Source organism: Nycticebus coucang, chromosome X (genome assembly GCF_027406575.1).
Source record: "Nycticebus coucang isolate mNycCou1 chromosome X, mNycCou1.pri, whole genome shotgun sequence".
In the NCBI taxonomy this organism is placed as follows: Eukaryota; Metazoa; Chordata; class Mammalia; order Primates; family Lorisidae; genus Nycticebus; species Nycticebus coucang.
This window is the reverse complement of record NC_069804.1, coordinates 18,472,374-18,499,922: the sequence shown is the minus strand read 5'-3', so window position 1 is coordinate 18,499,922 and position 27,549 is coordinate 18,472,374. Positions and strand designations below refer to the sequence as shown.

The following is a 27,549-nucleotide window of genomic DNA, read 5'->3' as shown; positions in this document are numbered from 1 at the left end:
ATTACCCAAACCAAATTATAGAAAATTTTATTCTTCCAGGAAGGCTCCCTTGTACCCCTCCCCATCAGTACCTCCCAAAAGGTAACTGTCGTTCTGAGATCTCTCACCAATGATTAGTTTTTCCTGTTGTTGAACTTTACATAAATAGAATCATACAGTGTGTAATCTTTTGTGTCTGTTTTTTCACCCAATATTATGACTATGAAGTTCATCTGTGTTATGTATAGTTCTTTTTTATATCATTTTCTATTTAATAATGACAGTAAATAATCAGTTTTTATACTACTCTCCAATTCACTATTTAATCCTGAAGACACATCTATGATGTGCATTTAGCATTAGACTTCTTTCACAGATGACAAAAGGGCTACTTAGAATCTTTAAGTATTGCCCCCAAGGTCACATACCTAATAAATGATGATTCCAGAACTAGTTCTGGTTTTCTGACTCACAGCATTGTTCTCTCCATTCATCACAAAGCCTGTGCCTTAACCTGTGTTATGGTCAGTGGAAGACAGAAAGGATGAGAGGCGGGACAGTCCCCCCAACTGTACTTTTGTTAGTGTTTTACTGTGTGGTATTTTGTTAGACACTGGCCAACTAACTTAAATGAGTTCACATTCAGCCCAGCAACCCCCCCTGCCCCCCAGAACCTGTATTGGATGTAATGTACGTGGAGGGAGGGGAGAAAAAAGGAAGTCAGCTTGGCTCAGCAGCCAGCCACATCCCGGCATCTCAGCTTATCAGAAAGCAGACCATCCTGGTTTAGCTCTGAGTTGCACACAAATCGTATGTTCACCCAGTGAAGCTGTTGTTTGCAGGCCACTGAATATGTCATGGATAATTATTCTGGAGTGACATCAGTGAGGTTTTTGGCCTTTGAATCCAGGCGAGCCATCTTGGGCTCTGTTTGGCTTCTTTGGGGAAGCCAGAGTAGTGTGAGGAGTTCTTCTCTTCTTTCTCTCAAGCATCTGTAGCTTATTGATGGCCTTGGTTTTACTGTTCATGCTGGGTCTTTATTGTTAAGGCATCAGATTTGATATAATGAGATGCAGGGTTTCCTTTTCCTCCTAAAGAGGTTTGCTGATACCCTATCTGTTCTGTATTGTCTTTAAGCAAATGAATTCCTTGCTGATTTATACATGGCATACACAGCAGGTTCCAAAACATCTATCCACATTTTAAGAAAGGAAAAAACCTGTATTAAAATTGTAATACTCAAGTCTCCTTTGACTTCTGCAATTGCAAGGGATACAAGATACAATATAAAGGATAACAAATGTTATTGGTATATATTGAGTATTACAATTTTTTTTTTGAGACAGAGTCACAAGCTGTCGCCCTGGGTAGAGTGCTGTGGAGTCACAGCAACCTCAAACTCTTGGGCTTAATCTATTCTCTTGCCTCAGCCTCCCAAGTAGCTGGGATCATAGGTGCCTGTAAAATGCCCAGCTATTTTTTTTTTTTTGTTACCAGTTGTCATTGTTGTTTAGCTGGCCTGGACTGAATTTGAACCTACCAGCCTCAGTGTGCATGGCTAGCACCCTACCCACTGAGCTACAGGCCCCACCAGAGTATTACAATTTTAATACAGGTTTTACCTTTCTTAAAATGTGTATACATTTTTTTATACCCTCTGTATATATGCATGTCCATAAGCCCTCATGGCCCATAATTCTGGCCCAGGGTGTGGCCTCTGTGAGTGCAATAGTAGGACCTAAGTTCTTAACGAATGGTCAAAACCATGAGCCTGCTGTTCAGAAGGTAAGATTGAAGATTAGGGACCAGGAACCTCCTAACCCCAGGAAATCCAGATCCTAACACCTGAATCAGAACCTCGGAGAGCTCCAAGTACGTGGCTGCTGGCAGCTATACACAGGCAGGAGTTGCCCTAGTGCCAAGTCCACCTTCCTCCGTAGGAAATAGCTCTTTTATGTGGATAATAAGGAATTTCAGGGACTTGGGCCTCAAAAGTCTTGGGCTTATAGGTAAAGCAATACATTCTTTAAGTGTAGAGAGAAGCTAAGGTTCCCACTGGAGCCACAGGTGGAGTGGTTTTGAGCCTCCCTCCTATAGTCATGATGCTGGTTTTTCTTGGGAGGGGAGATGTAGAAAGAGAGCTCTGCTTACAAGGCTCTGTCTTTGGTGCTGTGGTCATCTCTGCCCCTCACTAGCTTTGTGGCCTTCATCTGATCTTGCATCCTCTCCGACAGGTCTCACTATTTTTATGTGTAAAAATATGTCTGGGAAGAAAAAGTACCCAATGTACTCAGCCGTACTATGAAACTAATTTAGGGTTTTCACATGAAAGCTATAACCCAGTTACAACCTAAGAATAGGGGAAAGGGGGAAAGGGAGGGTAGGGAGGGGGGAGGGGGGTAGAGGGAGGAGGATTGGTGGGATTACACCTGTGGTGCATCTTACAAGGGTATATGTGAAACTTGGTAAATGTGGAATGTAAGTGTTTTGGCACAGTAACTGAGAGAATGCCAGGAAGGCTATGTTAACCAGTGTGATGAAAATGTGTCAAATGGTCTGTGAAGCTAGTGAATGATGCCCCATGATCATATCAATGTACACAGCTATGATTTAATAAAAAAATAAAAATATGTCTGGCAAAGTTAAGTATTTTTTTTTCTGACGGTATTATTGTAAAAAGGAAGTGAAAAAGTATGTGCTAAAGCACTTTAATTTATATAAGCCTTTGCCAGTGTTAGGTTGTATCATTGTTAATATCATCACCTATTTTTAGCCTATTGATAGCAGCCTAGGACATCAGAATTCTGTAAATGTAAGGTGTTGACTAAGAAGTGCACCCTTTCTAACTTGTATATGCATGGTGATTGGTACTAGGGGGTCAGTACGTATGTCAGAAGAAAGTTCACAGGGACTTGTGACTTGCTGTGCAATTTGAAAAGTTTTTGAATAAAAGAGTTTATGCTATGATCTTTTGGAAGCAACTGAAGATCTCAGCAGACATTTGTTTTAGGAGTGTCATTTGTGGCAATGTGGAGGTTGAACTGGGAGGGGAGAGACTGGAGACAGACGGATATGACTATAATCCAGGTAGGATTCAGGGAAAGAATGGTTAAGAGATAAACTCTGAAGCTAGGCAGGATGAGTTCTGATTCTGGATTCTACTTGTTTGACCTCGAGCAATTTCCTTTATCTCTCTGTGTCTTGGTATATCCATGAATATGACGGTTATGCAGATTAAAAGTGGCAACCATGTGATGCTTTTAGAGAATGGTTGGGCACATGGGAAGCCCTCAAATGTTAACTGCTATTCATGTGAGATTTTTCCCATTTTTATTGTGGTAATATATGGAGAGAGTATAAAATTTGCCATTTTAACTAATTTAAGTGCGTAATCAGTGGCATTGATTATCCATAATGTTATGAAACCATCACCACTCTCTATCTCCAAAATTTTTGCATCATCATAAACAGAAGCCCTATAACCATTACAAAATAATTCCCATTCTCCCTCCCCATCCCCGGGTAACCTCCAATTTACTTTCTGTCTTTATGAATTTGTCTAGTCTAGATATTTCATATAAGTGGAATTGTATGCTATTTGTCCTTTTGTGTCTGGCTTGTTTCATTTAGCATAATTTTTGTAGATTCATCCATGTCATTGTATATATCAGAACTTTATTACTTTCTGAGGCTGAATAATATTCCATTGTATGGATATACCACATCTTATTCATCTGTTGATAGGCTGTGGATTATTTCTATTTTTTGGCTATTAGGTATAATGCTGCAATAAACATTGGCATAGAAGTTTGCCTTTGCAGCAAAACTTTCCACTCTGTTTGGGTCCCTGCTTTCAATTCTTTTGAGTAAATACCTAGAAGTGGAATTGGTGGGTTATGTGATAATTCTGCCTGTAACCTTTTTAAAAATGCCAGAAACTGCTTTCTCAAGCAACTGTGCCATTTTACATTCCTGCCATAAGTGTGTGAGGGTTCCAATTTCTCCATATCCTCACCAAAACTTGTTATTATCTATTTTGATGATAGCCTTCCTACTGAGTGTGATGGCATTTCACTGAGGTTTTGATGTGCAGTTCCCTAAGGATTAATGATAGGCATATTGACATATGCTTATTGGCAACTCATGTATTTTCTTTGGGGAAATGTCTGTTCAAGTCCTTTGCTTACTATTTGCTTCTCTCCTTTCTTTATGTTTTTTAAGGTAATGCAGGAGTAATGGAAAGAAGCAGAGAGATTGAGGAAGTAGATATAACCAGACTGGGTGACAGGTTAGATAGGGGGATTCATGCTGAGTTTTGCAGCCTGGGTAAGTGGGTGGATAAGAGGGTGTTAGACAAGACAGACCCAAGTCCCCTGGGAGAAAGGGCAAGTTGGAAAGAAAGTGCTGGTTTTGGGTGGGGCTACACTGAGCCTGGGTATTGTCCAGATGGTGAGCTTGCTAAATTCACTGCTGTGGCCCTGTGTCTGATTTGTTTCTCTGAAAAAAAAAAAAAAAAAAAAAGAAAGGACATATTTTAAGTTTTGTCTTCTCCCTGTTTCTACCTAAGAAACAACTTAAGAAAGTTGCTCATCATTTGTATTCTCTATCTGGCAAATTGGGGGAATGATGGCATCTAGGATTTGTGGGCCAGCCTTTCTCCTGTGCTGACTTCTCAGCCTTGAACACCTGCTCTTGATCAGACCAGTCCTTTCCAACCAGCCTGTCATGGTGGTTGTCTCTAAAATTTGGATTGTCTCTAAAAACAGATCTTTTTAATAAATGGATTTCTTCTATGAAGTTTGGGGTTGGTCAGGGGGCCATACTTGGGAATCTTGAGGGCCACATGTGGCCTTGAAACCACAGGTTGTAAGCACCCCAGCCTCAAGATGTTTGCTCTACTTTCCCTCACTCTTCCCCAGCTTTGTGCCATCAGCAACTAGTGCTGAGCAAATGCTTGCCGTGTTGCCCCCAACCCACTGACTTGCTCTGAATTACTCCTTGGCAAAGTTGGCTGTTGGGCTGCTGCATCTCATTGTGTCTAGGTTGGGAGTTTGTGAGTATGTAGTCATGTGCACGCTGTGATGGAAAGTGATATTTGAACAACTGTTCTTTCCTCAAAGAAACAACCAGTGGGGAAATGAGCCTACTTGATGGTTTGTCTTTACTTCTAAAGTCATAGCAGGCTGGCAGCCATCACCAAGAAAGCATCCCATCATGTGGCTCAGGTGGGCAATGTTTGTAGATTGTCCCCTGATGCCATCTGCCTGTGAGGCTACAGGAGCCTCCGGTGACTGCTGGTTCTAGCAGGTGCTGGAGCTGCTGAGGTGGGTGTTCGGGTATACACACACGCACACGCACAGCTTTGTGTGGCGGGCAGAGGTACTGGTGTTGGCCTGCGGCTGAGCTTTGCCTAGTTAGTCTTCTGGGCTGCCAGCTGAAATTCTCAAGCCAACAAAGCACCAGCCCCAGTTGCTGGGTTTCCGGTGGGGCCCTGGTGAGGGAGGAAGAGAGGGTGAGGCTGCTGTGAACAGAGCCAGCAATTGGGGAATTGGATATGGTAACATGCATGCAGCTGTGCAGGAAGCTGCGGAGAAGTAGCAATATTTTGACATGCTTTTTTGTTTTCTTTCTACCTCTGCCCCCTCCTTGGGCCTGCTTGTGGTCCCCTATCGAATTTAGCATCCTCATGCTCATTCCATAGAGGAAACCCCTCCCCCTTTCTTACCCATGCTACTTCTCAAGAACACATCCCTCATCCTTCAGTCCTTCTCACTATTCAGCCATGCTTTGGGTGAGCCCCTGAGCTTTCATTGTTTCCCAAGTTAGCATGAACGTGGATTCAGACAAGCCTGGAACCCCCTTGCTCCTTTGGGAAGAATTCCTGTGCACAGACCTGCACTTCACATGCCTTCAGTTTGAACTCTTAATGCTTTTGAAAAGAATTGTGTAAACTTTAAAGTAATTTGAAATAATCATATCAGCTATCAGGTTTCAACAATCCACATCTTAACAGAGCTTTGGTAAGAGTTTACCTAGAGCAGGGGTGAGTGAACCTTTTCTGTCAAGGGTGAGGTATTTAGGCTTTGATCTCTGTTGCAGCTACTCAACTGTGCTGTTGTGGCGTCAAAGCAGCTCTATAAACTAGTTAAACGCATGAACGTGGTTGTGTTCTAATGAAACTATATGTCCAAAACTGGGTGGTGGCCTATAGTTTGCTGATCCCTCATCTAGAATGATAGTCCTTATTTTAGTCTGTTTTTTTTTTTTTTTTTTTGGTCAAGAGTTGAAAAGCTAGAACGTGACTGTAAATGAATTTAAATTATCTTCTTTTGGGTTTAATATAATTGTGAGCACAATGGTGATTTGGGAATATACTTCTCTAAATTGCTGTTGAGAGGAATAGAAATCAGAAGGATCAGAAGGCTTTTAAAAGGGTGAGACTGCTTGGCCAAAGCTTGTCATTGTTCAAAGAGGAGAACAGGCTGTCACTTAGAGCTGCATGGTGGCTTTTATTCGTTCTCTTTATGGTCACATGGAATGGCCATAATCTCATAAGGTCACCTCACCATGCTGGGTCTTATTCCTTTTTATAGGACCAGGTGCTTCTGTGATAAATATAGGAAAAAACTACAAAAATATAGGAAATGATGTTTGTAAAACATCACATTATGCTCAGGTGACATCACTATAGTTCATTTGCAGAAAGATGAACCTTGAGATAGTCAAAGAGCCATTCTAAATTTCAAACTACAATCTTTTTTTTTCCTTTTATCTGTCCTTGTAGGAAATAAAGAAAGAGATGAAGAAAGATCCTCTCTCCAGCAAAGCTCCAGAAAAGCCCATGCACGATGTGTCCAGTGGAAACTCTTTGCTGTCTTCTGAAACGATTTTAAGAACCAATAAGAGAGGTATGGAAAGGCAGAAGGTCCCCCTCCCTGTATGCAAATAAAAACTGGAAACTTCTAGGTAAACTGTGTCACATTTTACATTGCTAAAAAATTGAATGGAGTTTGCCCTTTTAGGCATAAATTTAGGATGTGCACCCACACGTGCACAGAGCAAGTAACTATATGGTAACTATAATAAAGGGAATTAATGAAACATTTTTTGACAATGGGAAAGTGGACTAAATTTGTAAATGATTTTTCTAAGGCTTTAGCTTCCATTTTCATATCTGTTTTTATGGATGAAAGGTGAATTTAGCGAACGCTATGGTGCATGCCTCAGCTGCGTGTGTCCGACCATACTCTCCTTTTAATTTAAGGCAAACTTTACCAGAGTCGTCTTTCTCTAACTGATAGGCTCCTTAACACAGACCCTGCCTCTCTGGGTTTAAGAGGCAGAATGTGGGAAGATACAGCCAATGCATCCAGCTAATCAGGAGACCTTTAACAATTTGGTTTTCCCTCTTTTGAGACCTCAAGGCAGATTTTCAGGCAACAGCTTGTCTGTTTTTCTCCCCTGCCCCCCAACTTAGTGATGGTAATTGTTGTTTGAAATTATGTAGAGGAGAATGTAAGACTGTAGAGATGACCCTACTCAGTTTTGTACTGTGAGAAGTGCTAGGTTCTCTCAGCATTCCCTGTCCTCAAGCCAGGGCACACATTGAGTGTACCAGTAGGTCAGCAGTCAGCTGCTGGCTTGTTTCATGGACTTATTACTTCCTCAAAAAGAATTAGAGAGGTGTTCCAAAGCAGGAGCAAGAAGTGTATTAGCAATGGGTTCCATTAATAAGAAAAAAGAAGGCAAGTTCATGTAAGCATGGGAAAGAAGAACAACTAATCTTTCATAAAATTTAGACAGCGTAAGAATTTGTCCAATAAACTGCCCATTGATCATAGCGCCCAAACCATTAGCTTAGTGTCTCTCTTCCTTCCTGCCTCTTCCTCTCCTGCCTCCAGCTGCCCTGGGTTACGTTTCCTTTTTTGAATTATTCAGATGAAATATTGGCTGGAGGCCCATGTTAGTTAGCAGCTATAGGATTTTCTTTCTTTTCATATATATGTTTTAAATCCCATCGCACCAAAGCAGGGGATTTCCCATTTTAAGAATTGAGCATATTTTGCTATAAAATCGTCATCTTCTCCTCAAATGCCTCCTGCGTCCTTGCAAGTAAGCTTCCAAACTCCTGTGACCGGCACTCGTTGGATTGGGAAAGCTGGAGTTCAGTGCATCTTTCTGCATTTTCAAACTTCCCTGGCTGGCCTGAGCCCTCCCTGTTTCTCCAGCAGCTTTTTGGGTCAGTGGACCCAGCAGTTGCTTGAACGTTGACTGGCGATGAGGCCTCTCTGGCCAGCTCTGTTTTTTGTAAAGTCAAGAAGAGATGTAATGTAATTAATGAATAAGAGAAGGAATTAATTAAGGGAAGGAATTAAGGTAATTATCTGGATGAGTTCAGTAAAATTACCTGAGAACTTTAAATCAACAAAGGAATAGAACTTTTCAGATAATTGTCTCTTTACAACTGCAAATTTGGCCTTTGAGTTCCCCCGTGGAATTTTTCATTCACCAAAAAATGAAATGAGAAGGGGGTGGCTGACTGACTTACATTCCTTTTTTAAGCCTTCTACCTTAGGCCTGCAGCCTGATTATGACCAACCTTTTACTCTTAGGCATTTCATATACTGGATCAGCCAGTGGATGTGAAAGCTGAGTACATGGAGGCATTCTGTAAATATGAAGCACGTACCAAACCATCTTCATTCCGTCCCAGGCTTCACCCTGACCTCCTGGGTCACCTGGGCCTAACATAAATTTCCAGTTGAAGGGAAGCTTTGTGTACCAGGACCAGTGCTGCCTTTGGCCCTCCCCCACCCATCAAGACTAACAGTATTCTACTACTCCTTATGATAAACAGCGGGGGTGGATTGATTGGCCTTGTCAAGCCAGATAAATAGTTCATTGTACTGAGCTCAAAAGCTACATTTTTTCCCACCCAAAATCAATGAAAAAACACTTTTTCCCTTTAAAACAAGGATCATAGGCTAAATCTGTGGGATGATTCTAGCTACTTGTAAACGCTTCCATCCAACTAATTTTTAAAGTTTTCTGAGATATCCTAAATGAAGTCTTCCTCCTCCCCTTTGTTTCCATCAAGCTTTGTCCCTAGCAACCTTTTGGATGTTTTGGTCTATTACTGTTGCTATTGCTGTGAGGGAGGGAAGTTGCTTTGAGAGTTTATTAACAGCTTGCTTTGAATTACTAACATGGGAGCCATCTTAGAGTGTATGAGTCTACCTTGTGATTCAGCCTTGGACCCTGTGAGAATTAGCACAAGTTCTTTCCCTTCAACTTTATCAAAGATGAGACAACTGTTTTCTTCATGTGGGCCTTATCTCTTGATATGTGCTGGGAATTGGTTTACTAAAGAAGGTTTAAAGTCTATTTCTATTATGGGTCTGAAACTGAACCACTTCATTGGGTCCTGAACTTGAGATAGGCTTACCTAAAGAAGTTTGCCCAATTGTGTGCAGCTGTTTTTGCACCGTGTGACGTGACTTCCTTTGTAGTATTGTAAACAGGTTGCAGTACCTCACAATCGTGCATGAGCTTGCCCTCTGTAGGTACTTGTCTAAGGTCAGAAGTTACCTTGGGTATGAAGGAAGCTATTCATAGCCTTGAGAAAAGGCCAGAACTGTGGAAACTTGAGTTTGGGGGACTGATTAGTTTCAGTTTGCAGCTTTAACCTTTGTAAATTTCTACAGAGTTGATTTAAGGAGGTACTGGAATGACTCCTTGAGCTTTTCATTTGAGAAGACACCATGACCGAAACTGAGAGAGAAAGTAGAGCCTTCCAGCTGGCTTGGCAGCCCTTTGCTCGCTATACATCCTGGGCATTGGAATCTTAGGGGCAGTTGTACCTTTTCTCACCTCTGGCCATTTCTCTGGTCTGAGTCATAGTGAACGAGTTTCTTGTTTGAAACAAGACTTTCCTGAGGAATAAGAAGTCATTTTTCATTTAAATTAGCAGTATAAATGTATATGCTTAAGTTATCACAGACTCTAGTACTTTGATGAATTGCAGCCAGAAAATGTGAAAATTTTCCTTGGAGCCAATTGTCATTCTTATGAACCAGGCAGAAAAGAGTTATCTGTTTTCTTCCGAGACTGATTTATTCTTTTGTTTCTTCTATCACTAAATCCATATGAGAGAATGATGGGCCCTCTTAAACTGGAACATTGCTATGTAAAAAAATGTTTTAGAAAAGCATTCAAATGTCAAATTTGGAAGCAAAATTGAATAAACTGTTAGTTTTAAGTTAATAGCAAATACTCCAAATATGTTCTTGAAAATAAACAGTGGACTTTGTCCATCTGAAGATAGACTTTTTCTACTTGAATTAAAAATGAATTTAAAAATTACTTGATTTTGTCCTTAGTGGGATTTCCGGACTAACTTTATCCATGTGATCAGTTAAGTATCCAGGCTATAATCAAGACCTGCTGGTCTGTGTGAGGACCAGATTCTAATTCAGGGCTCTAGTTTGCATAGTTAGCAGACCATGTGGGGAAGAGTCATCTCTTCCCCTCTTAGAACTCCTGCTACTGCCTGTACTTTGGGGCATTGCTCCTTCCTCACTTTTTGGTGAACAACAATAAACATTTAATAGCACATGATTACTGCATACCTACTATGCACCTGGCCCTGTGCTTGGCAGATATAAAGACTAAAAAATCACCAGCCAGGTCTACATGCAAGCAGCTTCAGGCTATTGTGTCCCTTGGTAAATGTTGAGAACATGCTACATGTTTTTTATATCTTTTTGATGGCAAGGTTGGGGGTATGTCTCTTATTTACTTCTGTCATTCTAAATGTGAAGCCACTCCGTGGGTTTCTGGTTGGCTTTATATGTCCTTGTTTCTATTTCCAGTTTATCATGAATTCAGTGTTTGGTAAGTCTCTATTGTATTTTGCATACTTATTATTCTTTGCTATTATTGTTATTGTTATTGTTATGCTCTCCTGATATAAAATGTATTTTATAATCATCTTTTTAAGTCGCTCTGCTACTTTGGCATCTGCCTTCCCAAAGATAAACTGCTTTTACCATCTTTATTTAAGGTTTGTTATTCATTTGCATTTTATTGCCCCTTCCAGAGTTTAATGCTGAAAGATCTAACAGTTTAAAAGATGTTATTTGTAACAGGTCTAGCTCTGATGCTATGAGGTGAGATCGTCCGTCTCACATGAGATTTAAGTTATGGTGGGGGAGGGTTGCTGTCTGTGTTGGTACGTGGGTATGACTTTGTAGAACGTTGCTCTGTGGGCTCATTTCTGATGTGTTTAACCCTTTAGACAGGTTTGATTTCAGAAGTTTTCCTTAACAGAAGGACCAACAGCTGCTCTGCCTCTGGTGACACACTGTTGCTTTAAAAGTTAGTGCAGAAGTTCTTTAGAACTCGTTTCGTGTGTGGATGGGTGCTATCTACACGCCTTTCCACCTTAACATGGGCTTTATGTTTGCCACATGGACGGGCTCTCCATTTTGTTCTGCTGCCTGTAGCTGTTGGAAGAATTTTACCTAATGTCTATCTTTCTTCCCTTCATAGTGTTGACCCTAGTCAATCAGATCTTCCCTTCCTCCCTTGTCCTCTTCCCTTGAAGGGGATATGTTCTTTTTTGGGGGGTGGCTTTTGTTTCTTTAGCATTTACTGGGCTGCTCAGAATAGTATTCCCGAGTTATATGTTAGACTGGTTTATGAGAAAGTGGATGAGGGCGTGAATGTGTGCATGTATGTGCAAACACACGTGTGCTGGCAGGGAATACTTGTCCTGGCTCCAAGGCAGTGGCATTAGATCTTAATAAGCTGTGGGCTCTATGTTGGAAACAAAACTCTAAGCAAAGGATGGAAAAAAGTATGTCTTGAATTTAAAAAAAAGTCAACTGCTTTGGTTTTCCAGTGGTTTCTGGATTGAGGTCAATGGGAGATCTGTTTGCAGAGATGAAACTTTTTTCTTTCAAATTTCCTTTTGGAGAAACAAATGGGAATTCTCCCAGGTGAAAGGAGTCTGAAAAAGTAGTATTTTGAAATCAGGCTTTTCTTCTAGTTTCCAAATCATCCGTTAACCTAAGGCTCTTACGGCCTGATAGAAGAGTAAGAGTTAACAGAAGAAGGCATTTATGTTGCGTGGAAGCTCTTGGCCATCTCCTGAGCTGGTCTTTCCCAAGGGAAGTGAAAATAAAGCTGGCAACCTGGCAGTGAATGGGGATGGATATGATAGATAGTCACTCAATAATATATATGTCTGTGTGAGTGTATCTGTCTATGCATTTATAGTCTCATTTTCCATTGGGCTTTCATTTTTAAAAGCTTGAGAGTAAAGAGCCCTTAAAGAGGTCTTTTAAACTAACTGATCCCTGGCTGCATTTCTGACAGATTTTATTGGGAGTCCATGTTAGCACCAGTGATTGATGTTAGAGTGTTGCTCTTGTTCATGTATTATATGAGTAGTACTGCCTGTGGAGCCCAGGGGTGGGCGTGGTGAAATGGATGGAAAGAAGTTTCGTGGAGGGGTGTCAGAATTGTACTTTCTCTATGCTTTTTGTATGTGTGAGTCATTGACAAAACTGGTTTATAGAAGTTTTCTTCTGTTATATTTCTCTCCTTTCTATCTCTGTGTCTTGGTTTCAAGGCATTAACACTAAATAAGGAGTGTTCCATGGGATAGTGGTAAATTTAGATTCTACCACATTCCTGCTGGGTTTCCATCCATGCCCACCCAGATGACCTATGAATTGGGTTTATGGTCGTGGCTCTCCCTGGTGGCTCTCATAGGAAGCACTTCCTCCTGCCCACCTTTTCTTTTGGATTTAATTTGAATTTCAAAATATTAAGGAGGTACAATTGTTTCAGTTACGTGGATAGCTTTCATAATGCTCAAGTCAGGGCTATTAGTGTGCCCATCTCCTGAATAGTGTTCATTGTATCTGTTAGGTTTTAGGCCTCTCCTCCTGCCCTCCCTCTCCCCTCTCGGTATGTGTACACACACATACACACACACACACACACTGTGAAGTACTACTCAAGCATAAAAAGAAATTAATTAACATCCTTTGCAGCAGTTTGGATGGAACAAAGTGAAGTATCCTAAGTGCTGTGTCTCAAGAATGGGAAAATAATACCTGCCTTCTTTTGTTTCTCTTTGGGAGAACTTCATCAAGGATGCCTTTGGCTCCTCCAATTCAGTGCTCACAATTGATGCAACTCTATCTGAGACCTGTAGTTTCTCACATTACACACAGATTCTAGTTAGCCCCGTTCCTTTCTAGTCTATGATTTGGTCATTGAACTCATAGAAACCTGTTTCCTAATCCTTGTTGTGTCTGTGATACCTCCACTAACTAGGATTATTGTTCATGAGCATTAGCAAAATAAAAGGACTCTTGTAGGGATGACTCTATGTACAGATATTAATATGGGCACAATAAAGAATCACACTGGGGCGGAGCCTGTGGCTCAAAGGAGTAGGGCACTGGCCCCATATACTGGAGGTGGTGGGTTCAAACCTGGCCTTGGCCAAAAAAAAAAAAAAAAAAAAAAAAAAAAAAAAAAACACTAAAATCCCTATGGATAAGTTAGAGTCTTCTCTTTAATAGTTCCAAGTAGCCTTAACTACTTCTTCACTTCTTATTGAACCTATTTTTTTCTCCAAAGGAGCAATATCTTATTGCAGATGTTCTTTTTTGAGACAGAGTCTCATTGTGTCACCCTCAGTAGAGTGCTGTTGCATCACAGCTCATAGCAACCTCAAACTCTTGGGCTTAAGTGATTCTCTTGCTTCAGCCTCCCAAGTAGCTGAGACTATAGGTGCCCGGCTATTTTTTTGTTATAGTTGTCATTGTTGTTTTAGCTGGCCCGGGCCAGCTTTGAACCTGCCAGCCTCAGTGTATGTGGCTGGTGCCATAACCACTGTGCTACAGGTGCCAAGCCAACAGATGTTATTTCTGATTTTCAGCAGGTAGTAAAAGTAGAAAGCCAACTGACTTTTTTGACTTCATTATTGTTTGTAAATTCTCTACAGGAAGCCCCTGCTTGCCTGGGTGTGGACTGCCCCACTTGGTATGCCACCGAGCATAAGTATTTTTTGATAAATAAAAATGTCTTTTCTGTAATCTCCTTTTTCAGTTTTTATTAGTTGACAACATTGCAGATGTGCCTTATTTTAGCTATGCTGTGTGTTAGTCTGGGAATTTAATCACCATTTATAACTTTGCTTCTAAGGGGAAATGCATTCAGAGTTCCCAATGCAGAACGCATGTGCAAGTCTGACTTCTTTATTTTTTATATTGCTGGCATGAATCTTAATTACCTTTTAAAAGTCAGAGAGTCTACATAATTGGGGATGACTGAAGTTTGCTTATATTGTAGAGGAGTTTACAATTACCACAGTAGAGAATGCAGGAACTGTACAAGCTTCATATTGTGTACCAGGCTCTGAGGATAGCCCTGGGTTCAATTATATTCCACCATTGTATCCAGTGCTTATTTTCCAGGGGCCTGAGTTCAATCTTAGTGTGTCCAAGTTTGTCTATATGAGGCATATTGTCAAAAGAGGTGTTATTGCATGTTTCCATCTTCTAGAGAGGAGACAGTGCAATAAACATGACATGTTCAGATACAAACCAGGCCACTATTTCCCATTGTATGTTGTGTAGAATTTTAGCCCTGCAAAATGTTCCACAAAAGAGGGATAGGAAGAGAGAGACACACAAAGAAGAAGAGAAAATCCCCCTTCTGGTCAAATTTCAGCTACAGCTATAGCACTAACACACTCTTAGAGATTGACAAGCACATTAGCACGTTGTGGGCTCTCAGGTGACCTAAGGTAAGGGGATTTGCTTATCTTTGGTCAGGAAAACACATTTTACTGAGTACTAGTTAGGACTCCACTTGGGGTTGTGTTGGGCTCAAAGATGCAGGTCCAGACCAGGAGTTCTCTAAGCATCTTTATGATAATCTGCAGATTCTACTTTGCATGGGGAATGAAGGCTCTGACAGAAATGATCGATGAGGCTTCTTATGCCTGTGTCCATGAAAACAGAAGTTAGATGATGTTAGGAGAACATTCCCTGAATCTGACACTTGAAAGCCAGTCCTTTTAGTAGTTTGTAAAGTGACAAGGCAAAAGAGAATTTTCCCTCTGATCATTTCTTGGGTCCTTGTGTCTAAGAGTATCTCCCTGGGCCTGGCTTTGTCTTGAAAAGTGGGCTGAGGGGGCCCAGCCCAGTGACCAGTGAGACCAGATTGTTTGGTTCTACCTAGAAATTGGATCAGGATTGAGCCTGAAATTCCAGGGGTGGTTTTTATAATGATGACAGGCCCCATATAGTCAAAATATTCCCTTTACTTTCTCTACCTGTTTTGATTAAAATACAGGAAATCTTAGCTTTTCTTGATATCATTAAAACCCAGAATATAGGGAACAGAGACAAGATGGCTGACTGAAGCCAGCTTTCCACAGAGGCTCCCGTCCAGAAGGAGAGTTAAAGGACAGAAATTTAGCAAGTAACCTGGTGGATTAGAGCTGCACCAAGAGAGAAGGTTGAAGAATGCACATCAACCCCTCTGAGGCGAGCTGCGACCCCAAGGATACAAACAAAAGGTACAAAATTCATCACCAAGCGGACAGGAGTCCCCTCCCCCGTGAGAACGGCTCAGAGTGCCCCACAAACAAACGAGCAGAGTTCAAAGGTCCTCCCACTACACTCTACGGGAGAGACCCTCTAAAAACTGGACCTACCTCCCCTACTAGGGTGCCCCGGTGTTCTCCTGCCAGGCATAAAACTGTATAAAACTGTATATATTCTCTACCTGCAATTCTGAGCTCCCAGCACTTTCCTCCACTCTCACTCTGGAGGCCTGTCCCCCAGGAGTTCAGATTCTTGGGTGATTTCTCGAGGGTGTGGACAGGGCCTAGACTGCAGCTGGTCAGTGCTGATTCTGTGGCACGGGAGTGAGGAGAGGATGGTCGGCTGAGAGGGAACCACGCCGGAGCGGCGGTGCCCCGAGGCACAGAGCAGCAGCCATTTTTGGCAACAATAGGGCTCACTTCCAGATATTCCGAAGCCACACCTCCTGTCTCCCTGGGCAACCAGAGGAGGCCAGGCATCTTCTCAGGTGGCAACCACCGTGAACAGATCTGGGATGGAAACGCAGGCCCCATGAGTAAAGGGTATGCCTAAGGTGGTACTGGCCTGGGTGGAGCGCGGGGACTAGAACACGCATGCACAGAGCCAGGAAATTCCCAGGGTGGGGCTGACCCAGAGGACCTCTTTACTGAGCCTAAGATGCACCCGGCCCTCAGGGGATCGTCAGCCTATAGACAAAGGAAGGCAGGAGGCTAGAACTGACAGCTAACCGAATACAAACCTGCAGGAGCAAAGACAAGGCCTGAGGCGCAGGCTCTGGGAACTCAAAACAGCTTCTCCTCTGCAGGGGAATTTAGCAGGGACAGAAACAAATTCCCGCAAAGTTGTTCTGTTCTGTTCTGTCAGTAACATCAATCAGGGGCGGGGCTGAAACTGAGTGAACACCCCCCAGCCTGCATCAAGTGCCCGAGGTTGTCATGCCTCACATCCTCCTGCTGGATAGAGGCAGAGCGCAGTGGCCTGGCTGAGCAGATATAGATTTCCTTATGATTCAGGCAGGTACAAACCCCTGGAGTATCTGTTCACTAGAGGCAACTGGGTCACAGCCCTGCGGGGCTATCAGTGACTGGGTGTGACAGAGGTGCAAGGTGGGGAAGGAGGCATCAACTTTCCCAGACTAATCTATTTGCTGGGTGGGTCCTCCTGACTTCACGGAGCACTGGAGCAAGTATATTTGAGTTGTCACCAGGCCCCTGCGATCCAGTTGCCAGAGACCTTTTAAACTCTCCCACTTGAGACAGGTGCTGACTGAGACAATTGATTTGGACTTTTTGAACTGAGCCAATCGCCCGAGGACTATTCAAGTGGTGCCCTGGGTGTGTGGTTGTAGGAAGGTTTGATTTTCCTTTTCCAATTGTTGCCTGTGGGGTGCGGGGTAACTTAACTGCTGGTATTTCTCCACAGCTGAGACTTCAACCCAGAGTAACTGTTTCACTAGGGTTGAACAGAGACCAGCTGAGAACAAGACAGAACCACTTAGCCCCACCACACCAAACAGGTCCTCAGTTTCTCAGGCCATAGCACTCTCCTCGACAAAGCTCCAGGGGAAAGATCAAACAGTATAAAATAATCATGGGGTGGAATCAGCGGAAAAACTCTGGTAAGGTGAATAACCAGAATAGATCAACCTCCAAAGGAAAGATATGACAGATGTAACTGAAGATCCCATTCATAAACAGCTGGCCGAGATGTCAGAAATCAAATTCAGAATTTGGATTGCAAACAAGATTAATAGAATGGAGGAAAATTTGTAATTAGAAATTCGAGGAGCAATTCAAAAGTCAGAATTAGGAATTTGAGGAGAAATTCAAAAGTTGTCTCAAGAATTTAACAAATTTAAAGACAAAACCACCAAAGATTTTGACGCACTGAAGCAAGAATTTGCAGCCCTTAAAGATCTGAAAAATACAGTAGAATCCCTCAGTAACACAGTGGAGCAAGCAGAAGAAAGGATTTCTGACATTGAAGACAAAGCCTTTGAATGCTCCCAAACTCTCAAAAAGGAAGAGAAATGGAGAGCAAAAACAGATCATTCTCTCAGAGAGCTCTGGAATAATTCAAACAAGGCTAATATCTGCCTCATTGGGATCCCTGAAAGTGATGAAGTGGCCTCACAAGGCACAGAGGCCCTTCTCCATGCAATTATGAAAGAGAATTTTCCAGACATGCCAAGAGATTCTGAAATTCAGATAGCAGACAGTTTCAGAACCCCAGCACAACTCAATCCGAATAAGACATCCCCCAGGCATATCATAATTAACTTCACTAAAGTTAATATGAAGAAGAACATTCTGAAAGCAGCCAGATGTAAGAAGTCCATTACCTACAAAGGGAAGTATATTAGAATGACTGCAGATCTCTCTGCTGAAACTTTTCAAGCCAGAAGAGGGTGGTCATCGACTTTTAATCTCCTAAAGCAAAATAACTCTCAACCCCGGATCCTGTATCCAGCTAAACTGAGTTTTATTTATGATGGACAAATTAAATACATTAATGACACTCATATGTTGAAGAAATTTGCCATAAACAAACCAGCTCTACAGGACATTCTCAGACCTATCCTCCATAAATGACCAGCCCAATCCTCTACCACAAAAGTAAACTCACTCAGAAACTTTTGATCGAACTCCAACTTCCACAGTGGTGAAAGGATTAAAAATGTCCACTGGACTTTCGAAAAACTTGATACCCAAAATTTTACCAGACTTATCAATATTCTCCATTAATGTGAATGGCTTAAACTGTCCTCTAAAGAGGCACAGGTTAGCTGACTGGATACAAAAACTCAGGCCAGATATTTGCTGCATACAAGAGTCAATCTTACCTTAAAAGACAAATATAGACTCAGGGTGAAAGGATGGATGTCCATATTTCAGGCAAATGGTAATCAGAAAAAAGCAGGTGTTGCAATTCTATTTGCGGACACAATAGACTTTAAACCAACAAAAGTAAGGAAGGATAAGAATGGTCACTTTATGTTTGTTAAGCATAATACTCAATATGATGAGATTTCAATTATTAATATTTATGCACCCAACCAGAATGTACCTTAATTTATAAGAGAAACTCTAACAGACATGAGCAACTTGATTTCCTCCAGCTCCATAATAGAGATTTCAACACTCCTTTGGCAGTGTTGGATAGATCCTCCAATAAGAAGCTGAGCAAAGAAATTTTAGATTTAAACCTAACCATCCAACATTTGGATTTAGCAGACATCTACAGAACATTTCATCCCAACAAAACTGAATACACATACTTCTCATCAGCCCATGGAACATACTCCAAAATCGATCACATCTTAGGTCACAAGTCTAACCTCAGTAAATTTAAAGGAATAGAAATTATTCCTTGCATCTTCTCAGACCACCATGGAATAAATGTTGAACTCAGTAACAACAGGAATCTGCATACTCATACAAAAACATGGAAGTTAAAAAACCTTTATGCTGAATGATAGCTGGGTCAGAGATGACATTAAGAAGGAAATTGCCAAATTTTTGGAACAAAACGACAATGAAAATATGAATTATCAGAACCTCTGGAATACCACAAAGGCAGTCCTAAGAGGGAAATTTATAGCAATGCAAGCCTTCCTCAAAAGAACGGAAAGAGGACGTTAACAACTTAATGGGACATCTCAAGCAACTGGAAAAGGAAGAACATTCCAACCCCAAACCCAGTAGAAGAAAATAAATAACCAAAATTAGAGCAGAATTAAATGAAATTGAAAACAAAGGAATTATACAACAGATCAATAAATCAAAAAGTTGGTTTTTTGAAAAGGTCAATAAAATAGATAAACCTTTGGCTAACCTAACCAGGAAAAAAAGAGTAAAATCTCTAATCTCATCAATCAGAAATGACAAAGACGAAATAACAACAGACTCCTCAGAAATTAAAAAAATCCTTAATGAGCCTTACAAGCAACTTTATTCTCAGCTATATGAAAATCTGAAGGAAATTGACCAATAGTTTGAAGCATGTCACCTTCCAAGACTTAGCCAGAATCAAGTGGAAATGTTGAACAGGCCAAAATCAAGTTCTGAAATAGCATCAACCATACAAAATCTCCCTAAAAAGAAAAGCCTGGGACCAGATGGCTTCAGGTACCTATATTACTCAACCTGTTCCAAAATGTAGGAAAAGAAGGAAGGCTACCCAGCACGTTCTATGAAGCAATCATCACTGTGATCCCCAAACCAGAAAAGACCCAACAAGAAAAGAAAATTATAGAGCAATATCACTAATGAATATAGATGCAATAATGTTCAACAAGATCCTAACAAACAGAATCCAGCAACACATCAAACAAATTATACATCATGACCAAGTCAGTTTTATCCTAGGGTCTCAAGGCTGGTTCAATATATGTAAATCTGTAAGTATAATTCAGCACAGAAACAAATTGAAAAACAAAGACCATATGATTCTCTCCATTGATGCAGAAAAAGCTTTTGATAATATCCAGCATACCTTCATGATCAGAACACTTAAGAAAAATGGGTATAGAAGGGACATTTCTTAAACTGATAGAGGCCATCTACAGAAACCCACAGCCAATATCGTATTGAATGGAGGTAAATTGAAATCATTTCCACTCAGATCAGGAACCAGACAAGGATGCCCATTGTCTCCACTGCTCTTTAACATTGTAATGGAAGTTTTAGCCATCACAATTAGGGAAGAAAAGGCGATCAAGGGTATCCACATAGGGTCAGAAGAGACCAAACTTTCGCTCTTCACAGATGATATGATTGTATACCTGGAAAACACCAGGGATTGTACTACAAAACTCTTAGAAGTGATCAAGGAATACAGCAGCATCTCAGGTTAAAAAATCAACATTCATAAATTGGTAGCCTTTATATATACCAACAATAGTCAAGCTGAAAAAACAGTGATGGACTCTATTCTATTCACAGTAGTGCCAAAGAAATTGACATATTTGGGAGTTTATCTAACAAAGGACGTGAAAGATCTCTATAAAGAGAACTATGAAACTCTAAGAAAAGAAATAGCTGAAAATGTTAACAAATGGAAAAACATACCACGCTCGTGGCTGGGAAGAATCAATATTGTTAAAATGTCGATACTACCCAAAGCAATATACAGTTTTAATGCAATCCCTATTAAAGCTCCACTGTCATATTGTAAAGATTTTGAAAAAAATAATACTTCATTTTATATGGAATCAGAAAAAACCTCGAATAGCTGAGACATTACTCAGAAATAAAAACAAAGCAGGAGGAATCACACTACCAGACCTCAGACTATACTATAAATCGATAGTGATCAAAACGGCATGGTACTGGCACAAAAACAGAGAAGTAGATGTCTGGAACAGAATGGAGAACCAAGAGATGAATCCAGCTACTTACCGTTGTTTGATCTTTGACAGGCCAATTAAAAACATTCAGTGGGGAAAAGATGCCCTATTTAACAAATGGTGCTGGGTGAACTGGCTGGCAACCTGCAGAAGACTGAAAGTTGACCCACACCTTTTACCATTAACTAAGATAGATTCTCACTGGATTAAAGATTTAAACTTAAGACATAAAACTATAAAAATACTAGAAGAGAGTGCAGGGAAAACCCTTGAAGAAATCGGTTTGGGCGAGTATTTTATGAGGAGGACCCCCCAAGCAATTGAAGCAGCTTCAAAAATACACTACTGGGACCTGATCAAACTAAAAAGCTTCTGCACAGCCAAGAACACAGTAAGTAAAGCAAGCAAATAGCCCTCAGAATGGGAGAAGATATTTGCAGGTTATGTCTCCGACAAAGGTTTGATAACCGGAATCCACAGAGAACTCAAACGTATATAAGCAAGAAAAGAACAAGTGATCCCATCGCAGGCTGGGCAAGGGACTTGAAGAGAAACTTCTCTGAAGAAGACAGGTGCATGGCCTACAGACATATGAAAAAATGCTCATCATCTTTAATCATCAGAGAAATGCAAATCAAAACTACTTTGAGATATCTAACTCCAGTAAGATTAGCCCATGTCACAAAATCCCAAGACCAGATGTTGGCGTGGATGTGGAGAAAAGGGAACACTTCTACACTGCTGGTGGGAATGCAAATTAATACATTCCTTTTGCAGAGATGTTTGGAGAACACTTAGAGATCTAAAAATAGATCTGACATTCAATCCTATAATTTCTCTACTGGATATATACCCAGAAGACCAGAAATCACATTATAACAAAGATATTTGTACCATAATGTTTATTGCAGACCAATTCATAATTGCTAAGTCATGGAAAAAGCCCAAGTGCCCATCGATCCACGAATGGATTAATAAATTTTGGTATATATACACCATGAAATATTATGCAGCCTTAAAGAAAGATGGAGACTTTACCTCTTTCATGTTTACATGGGTGGAGCTGGAACATATTCTTCTTAGTAAAGTATCTCAAGAATGGAAGAAAAAGTATCCAATGTACTCAGCCCTACTATGAAACTAATTTATGGCTTTCACATGAAAGCTATAACCCAGTTATAACCTAAGAATAGGGGGAAGGGGGAGAGGGAAGGAAGGGAGCAGGGAAGGATGGGCGGAGGGAGGGTGATTGGTGGGATTACACCTGCGGTGCATCTTACAAGGATACATGTGAAACTTAGTAAATGTAGAATATAAATGTCTTAACACAATAACTAAGAAAATGCCAGGAAGGGTATGTTAACCAGTGTGATGAAAATGTATCAAATGGTCTATAAAACCAGTGTATGGTACCCCATGATCACATTAATGTACATAGCTATGATTTAATAATATATAAAAAAATGGAAGAAAAAGTATCCAATGTACTCAGCCCTACTATGAAACTGATTTATCGCTTTCATATGAAAGCTGTAACCCAGTTATAACCTAAGAATATGGGGAAGGGGAAGAGGGAGGAGGGAGGGGGGAGGATGGGCAGAGGTAGGGTGATTCATGGGATTACACCTGCGGTGCATCTTACAAGGGTACATGTGAAACTTAGTAAATGTAGAATGTAAATGTCTTAACACAATAACTAAGAAAATGCCAGGAAGGGTATGTTAACCAGTGTGATGAAAATGTGTCAAACAGTCTATAAAACTAGTCTATGGTGCCCCGTGATGGCATTAATGTACACAGCTATGATTTAATAAAAAAAAAAAAAACCCGGAATATATATATATATAGAAGAGCTTTGTTCAGTCTCTCTCCCTACTAGTGATGGAGGCTGCCATTTGAGTTTAGGTAATACATCCACACATGGGGCCATGAGGCAAAACCACATAGGCTTCCTTTTTAGAGTTCTGGAATCACATAATTACTGATGTAACTGAGGGTCTCTGGTGGAGGGATCCATGTACTGACATGCCAGGCAAGAGAACACAGACCCTTTGCCTAGGGCACCTGAAAGGACACCCCTTGGCTCTGGAGGACTTATCTTTGCTAAACCCCACGTGGAAGTCACCTTACAAAGCATTTTCTGGGTAGAGAGCTAGTAGATTAATGGAAGGTAATTACTTAGGTGTAGATGGTGTTTAAGTGTTGGTTGCATTTGTTGCATTGCATGGAGATTGCAGCTGTACTTACTTGCAGTAAGCTCTGGAAAAGGGACACTTCCATCTAATTGTATCTATTGATCTGTCATCACAGCCTGGTCCCCCTGATGCCAAGTGCAGCCTCAGTTTAGTCTTTGGTCTCTTGGCTTTTTGTGCTTAGGAAGCCTTGAGACTATTGTGCCCAAATAATGAGGCCATTTCATGGCCCACTTTCTCACCAATGGTCAGGCTGACAGTGGGCTCAGCTGCAGTTCCAGGTGGGCTGTCCTCCTTGTTCTACCAGGAAGGGAAAGAGAGAGCAGCCAGAAACTTCCCCTGCATGCACCTGCATGAGAAAGATCATTTGAGGAGGACTACACTACTCATTCCATTTGTGTTTCTCTGGAGACCTGAATAGGCTTGGTGGTAGCAGGGCCTTGGTGCAGGGACAATGTCTGTTGGGAGGCTGCAGATCCACTCCTGCTGCTCCTCCACACTTTCTGTGGCATTTTAGACAAGTTGCAAACTCACTCTGTGTTTTCAAGCTTCCTATCTGTAAAATAAGGAGTCTACTCTGTTAATTCCCTTGGGGCAATTGTGAGGGTAAAAATGACTTAAAGAGGGCGGTGCCCGTAGCTCAGTGGATAGGGTGCCAGCCACAAAACACCCAGTTTCGAACCTAGCCTGGGCCAGCTAAACAACTGCAATAAAAAAATAGCCAGGTGTTGGGTGGCACCTGTGGCTCAAGTAGTATACTGGTGGTGGCGTGTTCAAGCCCAGCCCTGGCCAAAACTGCAAAAAAAAAAAAGCCAGATGGCACCTGTAATCCCAGCTACTTTGGAGGCTGAGGCAAGAGAATTGCTTAAGCCCCAAGAGTTTGAGGTTGCTGTGAGCTGTGATGCAATATCATTCTACCGAGGGCAATATAGTAAGACTGTCTCGAAAAGAAAAATTACTAATGAGATAGGGAGGCAATAGAATGAAGGAGGGTGGGGAGTCACTCAGTGAATACAGTAGTAGTTATTATTAAAAATGCTAAGCTGTGGGTGAGACCCTACATTGTTGGGAAGAAATTAAAGATTTGTAGAAAGTAATAAATTATTGTTTTCAGGAAGCAACCAGCGATCAGATGCACATGGAATATTGTCTAGGATGGACCATATACTAGGCCGTAGAAGAAGTCTCAGTAGATTTGAAAGGATTAATATCATAAGAAGTATGTTCTCCAGCAACAATGGAATTAAATTAGAAATTGACAAGAGAAGGAAGTTGAAGAAATTTACAAATATGTAGAAATTCAACAACATGCTCCTAAATAACCAATGGGTCAAAGAATAATTCACAAGGAAAGTTATAAAATAGTTTGAAATGAATGAAAATAAAAACATGGCATATAAAAATATACTGCAGGTAGCTAAAGCAGTGCTTTGAGTGAAATTCACAGCTGCAAATGCCTATATTAAAAAAAACTCAAATTAATAACCTAACTATCTTAAGAAACTAGGAAAGAAGAACAAACTAAACCTAAAGCAGGCAGAAAAAAGGAAATAATAAAGATTACAATGGAAATAAGTGAAATAGAGACTAGAAAAACAATATAGAAAATCAATGCAGCCAAAAGTTTTTGAAATGGTCAACAAAACTGATAAACTTTAGCTACACTAATCAAGCGAAAAGGAGAGATTTAAATTACTATAAGAAGAATTGAAGAGTGACCATCACTATCAATCTTAAGAGAAATTAAAAGGATTATAAAGGTATATGATGAATAATTCATGCACTGCTGGTGGGAATGGAAAACGGTACAACTATTTTGCAAAAGTCTGGCAGTTCCTCAAGCTGTTTCATACAGAGTTACCATGTGACTTAGCTCACACCCAAGAAAAATGAAAACATATATATCTCTATACATCAGTTGAGCACCAGTATTCATAGTAGCATTATTCATAATAGCCAAAAAGTAGACATAACCCAAATGTCCATCATTTGATGAATGGCTGGACAAAATGTGGTATATCTGCATAATGGAATATTACTGGACCATAAAAACGAGTAAAGAACAGATACACATTACAACATGGATGTGCCTTGAAAATATTATTCTAAGTGCGAGCAACCAGACACAAAAGACCACATATTGTATGATCTCGTTTATATGAATGTCAGAATCAACAAATCCCTGGAGGTAGAGAATAGATTTATGTTTGCCCAGAGCTGGGGATGGGAATGGATAGTAACTGCTGAAGGGCATGAGGTTTCTTTTGGGAGGTGGTCAAAAATGTTCTGAAATTAGATTGCTGTGATGGTTGTACAATTCTGTAGATACATAAAAGCCATTTAATTAATGGATGAAATTCATGGTATGTAAATTATATCTCAATAAAGCTGTTTAAAAACACCACACAAATTGGTATTCAAATGCTGTGATTGTCTGACTGCTCTTTCTCTTTAATATCCTCTACATATATCCTCCTCCCACACCAGGTGAGGGACAAGTTATGTCATTCCATTTATTCAAGTCTTAAAAATTATATATTTCTCCGTGAAGCTTTATATTTTTCTTTATTCAATCAGTTGCCTAGGAGATAGCAAATCTGAGGGATCAAAACGACACTTTTGCTAGGGGTGACCTAAATATTAGATAATCGATTTGAAAAGGATAGAGAACTGACTGTAGCATCCCATTGTTCATTTCTTGGGAAAAAAAACAGATTCCTTGTAAATCAAAAGCCGAACCTCTTATATTCTAAATTCTGCACCTCATACAGAGAGCCTGTGCTGGAAAGGAAAGAATCCATTTATGTTTCCAATTTTTCTTGCCATTGTCAGTAACTCTGCATTGGCTATTTTCGCTCATAAATCTTCATCCTCAGCTCTGATGATTTCTTTAGGAAAGATTCTTAGATGTGGAATACTGGACAAAAGCATGTGTATACTTTATGGGACTTTGATTCATTATTATCAAATTGATTTCCTGAAAGGATGTACCTGTCCGTGCCATCACTAGAAGTGGCCAGCGTGCTTCAGAGTGATTTAAGCTTGAATTTCTCTGATTAATAGAGTGCATGAACATTTTTTCTCCTATCATCTTTGCTCCTTATATTGAGATCTTTATATTTTTCTTACTGGTTAGTGTATTCACCCTTTATCATTTGAGGCAAATTTTGTTTCCCAGTTTGTTTGCTTTTCATTTTGTTTATTATTGGTTTCAGTGTACAGAAATAGTTCATTTTAATGTATATTAGTATAACTAATGCATTTTGTGTGATTTCTCTGAATAAATTCTCACTTAATTTTTCTTTTATATACTGGCTTCACTTTTTACTTCGAATTTTTGATCTATATGTAATTTTGATATCTAGCATGAGGTTAGTATGCAAATTGATTTTTATTTTGAAATGGCTACTTTTTCAGAACCATTCATTGAATAATCCAGTCTTTCCCTGTTAATTTGTGATACCTCATTTATCGTCTAATGTTATTATGTATGTTAGGTGGTTTTTTGAACTTTGAATTCTGTACTATTAATTTGTCTTACCACTCTTGTATCAATACAATTATTGTATTGTATCAATATAACTATTGTGGCTTTATAACACATTATAATACGGCAAGATTTTGTCCTTATCACTCTTCATTTTCAAAGGTATTTTAGCTGTACTAAGACCATGTCATCAAGTTAAAAAATCCCATTGGGATTTTGATTTGAATTTCATTAAAGTTATAAGTTAATATTGAAAGAATTGACATTTTTCTAACATTTTTGTTTGAAAGTTTTGTATTGTTATACAAACCATCTTTATATATAAGTGTATAAGTGAAAACCTTTTCTTCCCATCACTCCTCCTCAAACACCTAATTCTTGCCAATTAAAACATATATCCTCTCTTGAATTCTAAACAGCTAATTCTAGTCATCCAGTGACATGGATATCACCCTGGTTGAGTATGTTATAGTATTATTTGTGCAATCTTGTTTAATTCTTATAATGTTATTCCTAGATGGTAGTGGTTATTGTTAGAGTTTATAAATAGGATTTTTTCCCTCTCATTTTCTTTCTATTGCTTATACATAGAAGAATTTAACTTTTGAGTATTGCTCTTACATATAATAGCCCTTTATGGAACACTCTAGTTAATTTTAAAAGGTTTCTCTTTGATATGAAGAAAATTGTTGGTACTTACCAGTCACTAGCTTTCAGAAGATGGATGAGTGGAAATTATAAAATACTATATTTGAACAAATAACATTTTAGCATCAAACGTTTATTAACTTGGATAGAACTTCACAGTATGTGTATGTATGTATACGTATGTGTATATATGTACAGACATATATTTATATGAGTGTTAAGGAATTTTGTGTATCTACGTATGTAGAGAGTAACATTGTATTA

General features: G+C 40.1%; 1 protein-coding gene across 7 annotated transcripts in view; it reads left to right on the top strand.

Annotated features, from left to right (window-relative positions):
• The window catches only part of SH3KBP1 (SH3 domain containing kinase binding protein 1), a 380,231-nt gene that overhangs the window by 157,566 nt on the left and 195,116 nt on the right, over positions 1-27,549 (top strand). For all 7 annotated transcript variants that reach the window (XM_053578955.1, XM_053578961.1, XM_053578958.1 and 4 more), the window contains one exon: positions 6,764-6,887. In XM_053578955.1, the coding sequence (XP_053434930.1) occupies positions 6,764-6,887 (124 nt within the window). The remainder of the gene's footprint in view (positions 1-6,763; positions 6,888-27,549) is intronic.